The following is a 9560-nucleotide window of genomic DNA, read 5'->3' as shown; positions in this document are numbered from 1 at the left end:
CATCCGAACCATATCAAATCAACTCCGAATGCGCCAAATTTTGCAGACAAGTTCTATATGACAAAAGAAACTTACTCAAAGCTTCAAATCACACATAACAACCTTGAAATGACAAATCACACCTCAAGTCAAAATCAATGAACTTTGAAACTTCAACTTCTACAACCGATGCTAGAAACCTATCAAATCACCTCCAATTCACCTAAGATTTTGCACACAAGTCACATTTGCCATTACGGACCTATAACAACTTCCGGAATCGGAATCCAACCCCGATATCAAAAAGTCCACTCCCGGTCAAACTTCTCAAAAGTCCAACTTTCGCCATTTCAAGACTAATTCGACTACGGACCTCTAAATTACAATCCAGACGCTCTCCTAAGTCCATAATCACCCAACTGAGTTAACGGAACTGACGAAACTCCATTCCGAGGTCAAATTCTAAAAAGTCAAACTTGGTCAATTCATCCTACTTAGAACTTAAATCTTGAAGTTCATATTTCCAAATCGATTCCGGATAACATGAAAACCAATACCGACTATTTATGCAAGTCAAAGATACTCGAGCCCTCAAAATACCGAGCGAAGTGCAGATACTCAAAACGACCAGTCGGGTCGTTAAAAAATTCAAGCTGACAAAGTGGCTTCATGGATGAATGTGCCCTTAGTGCCTTAAATCCTGAGCATATATGTCCTAACAGTTGCTACGATTTTTGAAAATTGAAGCAAAACTACATCTTTAGCTATAGAATTATGTGCAAACAAATGTATCGTGGCTACAAGATTACAATTGCTACAGTGACTTCAACTGCAAAGCAAAACTTAGAATTAGCTACAATTAATATTGTAGCAATATAAATTCGTGGCTATATTAGTTTGCCATGATATTCGTCGTAGCTATTGAGTCAATTATTGCCACGATTTTTACAACTTGAAGCAAAATATTCGATATTTTATTTGATATTATTTATTGTGGCTAAAATTTTTTTATTGCTACAATAATTTAAATACGTGGCAAAAACTAACAATTAGCTACAAATTTATGATGTAGCCGTAAATGTGTAGCTATTTTCGCAGTTATTGTCACGATACTAACCAACTATAGGAAAAAAGGAGGAATTAGCTTTGCCAATTTACTTTTTGTAGCTAAGAAATTTCACCAAATTGTGAACAGCCACGAAATTTCAATTTTTATGGCTATTGCTAGGTACTAGCCACGATTTTTTTATTTGTAGCAAAGAATTCGTAGTTGTAGATGCATAATGTTGTAGTGTAAGTATTAGATTTTCTTCAGGCAAAACAACTAGACGCTAAACATCTCTCCACGATACTTTGGCTATCCAAGTTGGCTGTAGCTAAGCTGTTAATTAGGTCAACATTTCTCCTCTTTGAAATCGGACCATCATTCTGATCAGATGAAAGCTCAATATCCGGTGAACGTGAACGTCTCCTTGGCCTCACTCTGTTAATTTCAGTAACATTAGATTCAATCAAGTGAGGGAAATTGAGTACAGCTCTTGAACCACGCAGTTTAAATGCAGTTCTGTCATAAGCCAATGCTGCATCCTCAGGAGTTTCATATGTCCCAAGCCAAAGTCTAGCGCCTTTTCTTTCAGGATCCCTTATTTCTGCAGCATATTTTCCCCATGGCCTCCTCCTCACTCCTTTGTATTTTTTCTTTTCCAAAGGCACCTGATCTGAAGATGGCTCCTTATTATTTTCTGACGAAGTCTCTTGCAATGGGACGATATGATCATCTGCATATTTTTCTTGATTGTGTTGAACCATGTTTTGTGCAAATATGGTGTTCTCTGAACTTGGGTTTCTAGGTGTTTGGATGGTGTTATTGAATGGGTTTAGTTCTGAAAAGATTTGGGAAAAGTCAGGATCATTGAAGAGATCATGTTGCATGGTGTCAAGAAAATTTTGCTGATCAAACTCTAATGATATTCCCTGCATCTTTTCTAGTAAGGGAAATATATATATTGGAGTTGTTTTTGTGATTGTGGTGTACACTTGGAGTAGTGGCAAGGGGGATAAGAAAATGATGATGTATATATATAGGTTTAGGAATTGAGGGTGGTGGACATTAATTTGTCATTATGGTTTCGTGTGTAGGTTGTGCATGAATGTGAGATATATTTTTATACTTGTATACCTTTCTAATCACCGGTCAAAATCTTATAAAATTTGAGTTGTTTTCAAAAGGGAATTATATGAAGGAATACAGGTCTCCAACGCAACATAATACCTAAAAGTGATGCCTCCTGTATCGGTAATTGCATTAATTAATGTTAAGTTGAAGACTTTGTAAAATCGGATATCGAGGAAAACAATTACTCGCACTTGATCTCTACATCAAATTAAGGGTCTGTTTGGAAAGCCACCAGGTAATTGGAATTGGTATAATTATTATGGTAGTAATTACATAGCCTTGTAATTATATTGTATTGATTACTATGACCTGTTTGTTTATCATAATATAGTTACAATATAATTACAAGTGTACTATTTGGTTGCACAAGCATAATTACACAGTTAGATTAAATTTAAATGTAAAGTTGATTATGAAATTAAAAGTTATGATGTAACAAATATATGCCTTTAAAATTAATATTAAATTGGACATTTAAAATAGATATTGTTTCTTAAAAATATATTAATTACTAATCATGTATTTGTAACTAATATTGTAAAAATAATTGAGATATTTTTTTTAAATTGATAATATTTTACCTTAAATAATAAAAATAAAAAGTGTATATTTTGTAAGAACATCATGTACTGCATGCGTGATAAAATAATTAATATTTATTAATATAATACCATAACATTATTCAATATTTCACGAAAAAATAATCTATCAATTCTAACTGAAAAATGAATGTCGTGCAATATGAATTAATAAGTAAATAATACTAAAACAAATAAAGTGGAAGTGAAAATATAACATAAATTCAAAATTCAGAAAAAAAATTTAACAAAATATTCTCATGTAAAATTACATCATAACATAAAATAAGTTTCAACATAATTTAAGTAAATATAATTCAAAAGAAAAGAAAAACATAAGTCTATAACCTCATTCAATAATGAGATTCTACTTTAATGACATCACTCATTATATGCTAAGTTTATTAGTAATTCATTATTTCTAATATTAAGAGAAATAGTTTCAAAACTAGAATAAAACAATTATGCCAAATGAAGTAAATAAAAAATAAAAATTATGACCAACTACATGGAATCACAAAAATAAAGATTGGACAATGAGAATATCATTTAAATATTAAAGTAATCCATTATTTTAACATAGTTAAGTCTGCATATAACCTAATCCAATAACAATTTCAACTTTAATGACATCATTCATCATAAGTCAAGTTTGTGGTTGACTTATTCTTTCTAAACATATGAGGTACAACATTTTAGAAAAATTTGAATAATAACTTAGCTAAGTGTAATAAAAAATAAAAGATAATTAAGAAATAAATAAAATATGAGAAATCATCTAGAAACACGTGAAGTAAAGATTGGAAAATAAGAAATAAGCAAATATAATTAAATAGTGTAAAAAGAATAATATTTTAAAATAAAAGAACTTAAAAAGTTAAAATAAAAAATTAAATTAAATAAAAGAATAGAAAAATAGTAAATTAAAAGGAAAAGAGATTCAAAAAATAACCTTGTAATTACATTATGTAATTAACAGCAATTCTCAGCCCCCTTGAAAATTGGAGAGTGTAATTACAGCCCCTCAATTACACTCAATTACATGGTGACAAAGTAATTACTTGGTCAGACAAACATGCTAAAACTGTGTAATTACACCCAAATCTTATTACAGAATGACTTTCCAATCTAAGTAATTTTATTCTCAATAATTATAGATTAAAATAAAAGTGTATATCATTTAGTTATGATAGTAAATATTTACAAATATAGAAGTCTTCCACCATTCAGAAACTTTCCATCTTACCTCCTAAATGCTAATCATTCAAACAATCATGAGAATGCAGGTCCGAAAGTTCATACTTCATCCGTTCCGATTTATGCGAATCTGTTTGATTGGGCACGAAGTTTAAAAAAAAATGAAGACTTTTGGAATTTATGGTCCTAAACAAGTCAAAAAAGGACCCAGAGTATTTGTGTGGTTATAAAAGGTTCTCATTAAGGGTAGAATTGTACGTTTAAACTAAATTGTTACCAAATTTATGTCAACTTTCAACCTCATCCCAATTTTCAACCTCATCCCAATTTTACAACAGCAATAACAACGACCCAGTAGAATTTCATTAGTAGGATCTGGGAAAGGTAAACGCAGACCTTACCCCTCCCGAAGAAGTAGAGAGGTTGTTTTCGAAATACCTTCGGCTCAAGAAGACGAAAAGAGACAATATCAATACCACCAATAGAAAACATAAGAAAAATAACATCATGAAAATGAGAAAGCAGATGCAAAAGAAAACGATAGACATTGCATAGACCCGGCGCTACTCATCCCAATTTTAAAATAATAGAAATGTCAATTGTCAATCGTTATTTTAATATCTGTGTCTAAACAAAATAAAACACTTTTCCTTTGACTTCATCTAGACCTTTGTTTAACCAAAAAACTGAATATTTGGCTAAAACTTGAATTTAAGAAAGAAATCGGGTTACTGATAATCAAGAAATGAGAGATTTTGAGAACAACAATAAAGCAATGAATAAGTATATATTTCAGTATAATCGCAATGATATTTCGTGTCCTACAGATGTTGTGACTTTCTCCTTTTATAGTTAATTCTAAGAGAAAGTGTAATGCCTTTGTCTTAATGAGGCAATTATGAGCAATAAATGACATTAAAAGAAACGTTACTCAATCATTCTTATTAAATACAAATTCTCTAACGTATGTGGCATTTAATGTTGAATTTGGACTCTTTTACGCTGTCAGATTCATATCTTCAATTCCTTCTGTTCTTCGAGCTTTAAATGACTCGAACAGGTACGAGTTTCGTTTCATCTGAGTAATAGCTCGTGCCTTTAAGTATCTTCTCTCCCGTATCTGTTGTTGCTCGTGCCTTCTAACTGATTACCATACTTTGACTATTTGATCGGTCCACGTGTCATGACACGTCATCTTCAATATTTAAATTCAGTTTTTTCCCAATACAGATAGTCCCCCCACTTTCCATTTATTTATCAATTAAATATTTGGGAAGTGGATCTCCATTAAAAAGGGAATTTTTGCCATAATTAATGCTATGACAGTACTAACGTTTCAGTTGTCTTTTCTATTTAATGCATTGCATACGCGTCACCTTCTCATTAGCTCTGTAATTCTGCAGCCTTTTTTCAAGGCTTCTTCAACTCCACTATTCACGAAGTGATAGTTGCCTTTATTATAGGCTTTCCATCATTACTTCTTAGTCTTTGACGGTCACTTTTATGTATAAACTTCACCCTTCTTCTACAAATTTTTACCTAATATTTCACTAGTTACTTCTATTCACATCTTTCTCTGTTCACATCTTTCTACCATGTCATCTTCAAATCCCAACCCTAGGAGAGTCCCAATTCTTGACAGTTTTCCCAATGCCCCTGTGAGGCATAGAAGAGGCAGATGAGGTAGGCTTCGTGGCCTAGGATCCATTTGTGGTGGTACCTCTGGTTCCATCACTCCTTCTTCTAGCTCTGGCACTATTTCTAGAGGTTCTTTCACTAATAGATCTTCTTCTAAAGGCAAAGAATCTTCTGAGTCTATTCAAGAACCTTTGGTCGAAGAAATAGTGCCAACTGACTTATCTTTCGAGCATGATAAAGAATCCCTTCGTGACCAAGTAATTAAATTAGAGAGAGCTGACACCTATCCTTCTTTAATTACTGAACCCTTAATTTCCACTGTTCGAAAAGATTGTCGTTGGAGAGATGACCTTCATATAGTTATTCCTAACCCAAACCAGAGAATATCTTCTTATAGGATTGGTTTTTCCTCTGTTTATACTTATCCCTTTACTTTGGGATTTATTCCTGCTATCGACTCTATCATACTCGATTTTTGTCGTTTTTTCAAAATTTGTTTGGCTCAAATTGGCCCTCTCGTATGGAGAGCAGTAGCTTGTTTAAGGTATGTATCGGTAAAGGCTGATGTTGATTTTACCTTCTCTCATCTAATTCATCTTTATCACCCCAAGCTGTTCCACAATGTGTTTTTACCCTAACTGCAAGAAGTAAAAGGGTTTTGGTAAGCCCTGAAGATGATAAAGATCGAGGCTGGTACACCCGTTATGTTGCGGTACCCACAGTTGATTTGGTGGGTGAATCAAATATTCCTTTTCCTTAGAAATGGAACCTTGCACGTAAGTATTTCCTTCTTACCGTATCTGTTTTATTTCAACTCCTTTTCTAATTTCATTCTTTTTTGCTTTTTTGTAGCAACCATGGGAGATGTGGAACCCGTTCCTAATTTCCGTGGTTGGGTAGATGCTATTTTGAAGGCCGTGCCTATGGAGGCACGAACCTGGAAATCTATTTCCAACAAACATGGTTGGAAAGTGAAAACTCACGGTATGCGTCCCTTATTGTTTCCCGTATGTTAAATTCTTTCCCCTCTTTTAACTTTTTTATCCTTCTTTTTGTCAGGATTTGCTATTCGGGGAATGTCAGCTGAAGTAGCTATTGCCCTTCGAGCTTCTTTTGGTATTCCTCTTTCTTTGGAGAGAGCACAAGTTACGCTATCAAAGAGGAAAGTTGTTGAAGAGGATTCTGAGGATGATGAAGATGAAGACACCTCTTTGGTAGTTAGACCTAGAGCCAAGAGACGCATCATTTTCGAAGATGAAGCTGAAATTTCTCCTACCCGTGCCTCCTCTCCTGTTAATATTGTTTCCGATGATGAAACCACTCCCAGGGACACCATTGAATCCACTCAACGTCTCTTCACTGACGGTTTTGAAAGTGGTGAACTAGGTCCGGTTTTAGATGAGGTTCCTCTTTCCTCTTCCATTCCTATTCCTCCTTTGGTTCCAAGTACATCTTTGCCCATTTTATCTGTTCCTGCTTTTTTGCCAATTTCTGCTCCCTTACCTGCTTCGACTCCCTCAACTCCTGTTATTTTCACCTCTTCTACCGCTCCTCCTTCTATAGGTCCCCCTTCCTCTGTTCAGCATGCAGAGGAGGGTTCCAGTAGCAGAAGTTTGGCTATGAGGAGTGTAACACTTGAAGTTCCTGCTAATAACAGTCTTTTAAGGAAGTCTGGTGGAGCAAATGTCTGGCTTAAACCCTTAATTGGAGACATTGAGAAGAAGAAGATGGACAGTCACAGTTGCTTAACTTTGATGAATGACATAGTTCATTCTACGTTGAAGGTATTCTTCCTTTACTTTCTAATAAGTTTTTTTTTATCTCTAAATTCTTATCTTCTTGAGTTGTCTTTGTAGGCCAACCTTATTGGCACGGAATTGATGGGAAGAATTTCCCTTTTAGAAAAGAAGGCTCGTGAGTCTGATAAGACTATTCTCGAGGCTGAGAGAGCAGCTAAGGAAGCCCAGCTGGAAACAACTAATTAGAAGGAACAGTTTAAAAATGCTCAAAAAACGATAAAAGAATTGCAAGAAAGCAACCGTAACCTGGAGCAGCAAAAGCGGACTCTGACTTCGGAATTAGCGAAAGCCAAGGCTTCTTCTAGTAAAGCTGAGAAGGACAAGGAGCGCCTTGAGTGTTCCTTTTCAGAGCAATTATCAAAGTCAAGTGAAGAAATTAGAGAACTTATGGCACTCTTGAACAAGAAAGAAGAGTATGCAGGAGAGTTAGTACAAAACTTGACTCAATCTCAAGCTGATTTGAAGATCTCTTCTGATAAGGTTCATGCATTAGAGAGTTCTCATGCCTCCCTTGAAGCTACCCTTGATTCCACTTTAGCTGAAAATCTAGTGTTAAAGAATGATCTTGCTATGTGGGAAAGGGATTATGAACTTCTTGAGGAGAAATTTAACATAGAGGTGAGTTGGACTTTTCTAAACTCTCGTCGTGATGTTTTAACTGAGGCCAGTCAAGAAAACTTTGATTTAGAATTGGAATTGGCCAAGGTTTTGAAAACTATTGAGATGACCCAACAACCACTTGACTTTCCTTCTTCGGCAGATGAAGCTCCCGTGGCTGAAGAACCTTTAAATGAAGAAGCCGCTGCTGTGGCAATTGAAGTTGAAAATGTTGCAATTCCAGCTCCCGAGGGTGAAACTTCTATGAATCAGTTTGAGGAAGCTGAAGCTTCCGTGACTCTTGCTCCCCTCGATGAATCTAACATTTCAATCCCAGCTGAAACCGCTTCTGTTGTTGTCTCTTCAGAAGTTACCGTTCCTGAAAGTGGAGCTGATATCACAACTTCTGATGCTCCAGCCCCTCAGTGACCAGTTTATGTTTTAAAACTTTATTTTTATTTGCTTTGTTGATTGGTGGGTTTATCCCTTAGTCAGTTTTTAGGGATTTTTTTAGAAAAAGTCCCCAGTTATCACAATGGGGCACTTGTAAAAATTTCTTTTTGTTGACTAAGTTTTTACTTAGTCTTTTTAACTATATAAAGAAGTTTATTAGTACTTCAATATGTTCTATTCTTGCCTTTTTCTTATCTATTTAGGACTTATAGAATAGTTTAGCATTTTTAAACTTTTAAAATGCTTTATGATCCTTCTCATGACTTATTAACATGAGGCTTATAAAAGAGGGCCCTTTTATATATATCGACACTTAATGAAGAAGACGTCTCATCTTCATAATGGTGTTACAATACGATGAAACAAATAGGAACACACATGTTTCGTTTGGAATCACTTTGACATGTTTTTATTCACGAACTTTTAACAAGCTTTTGAATATTACATGTATTAAAATACATCTATAACTTTCTCGTAACTGTTTTTCTTGTAACAGATTTTTGCAAAATAAATATAATTCAAACAAGGTTTTTCCTTATAACCCATTTCAGCATATAGTCATGACCCTATCTTCATGTACTAGGAAGGGTTTGAGAGGTGACTCCATTGTTCTCATAAGTTTGAGCACTGTGATGAATGTTACAATGATGAATGCTGAGGTTCCGTAACTTCTGCTCGACACTTGTCTCTTTGTTTTTCGACTTTCGTTTACATATCTGTTTTCCCGCACGTATCTGTGTACAATATGCAGTTCCCCAAGTGTTTGAGCGGTGAAGTATGAAGCCTCGAGCACTTGGTAGTCTCCTTCACCTGGTCCTTTTCCTGAAAAGGAAATACATACGGGACACGAGGGTGCGATTATAGATGAAGACTGCTTAACCCGTATATACTTCTATCAGAATAATTGTAACCCTGGGCTAGGAATTTTAGTTTATTCCCTTTTGCCTTACAGTTCGTGACTCATCATTTAGTACGGGTTAGCGTTTTGCCTATCATCTAAAATTATTAGTAAAATTTTAACAATTCAAAAAATAAATAATTTAACATGGTGATACCTGACCGTGGGTTTTTCCTTAGAAGTAGTATCTCTTCAAATGAACTGCATTCCAATGTGAGGGAAGCACCTTCCCGTCCATTGTTTCT

At 34.7% G+C, this 9560-nt stretch overlaps 1 protein-coding gene across 1 annotated transcript; it reads right to left on the bottom strand.

Moving 5' to 3' along the window:
• Positions 1-890: 890 nt before the first annotated feature.
• LOC109221695 (ethylene-responsive transcription factor 13-like) lies at positions 891-2010 on the bottom strand. The gene has a single exon (XM_019386161.1). It carries the CDS (start codon positions 1957-1959, stop codon positions 1291-1293), a length of 669 nt encoding a protein of 222 aa, XP_019241706.1. The 5' UTR covers positions 1960-2010; the 3' UTR covers positions 891-1290.
• Positions 2011-9560: the final 7550 nt, after the last annotated feature.

The sequence above is a fragment of the Nicotiana attenuata genome, unplaced genomic scaffold (assembly GCF_001879085.1).
Source record: "Nicotiana attenuata strain UT unplaced genomic scaffold, NIATTr2, whole genome shotgun sequence".
Lineage (NCBI taxonomy): Eukaryota > Viridiplantae > Streptophyta > Magnoliopsida > Solanales > Solanaceae > Nicotiana > Nicotiana attenuata.
This window is presented reverse-complemented; position numbering and strand designations above follow the sequence as displayed.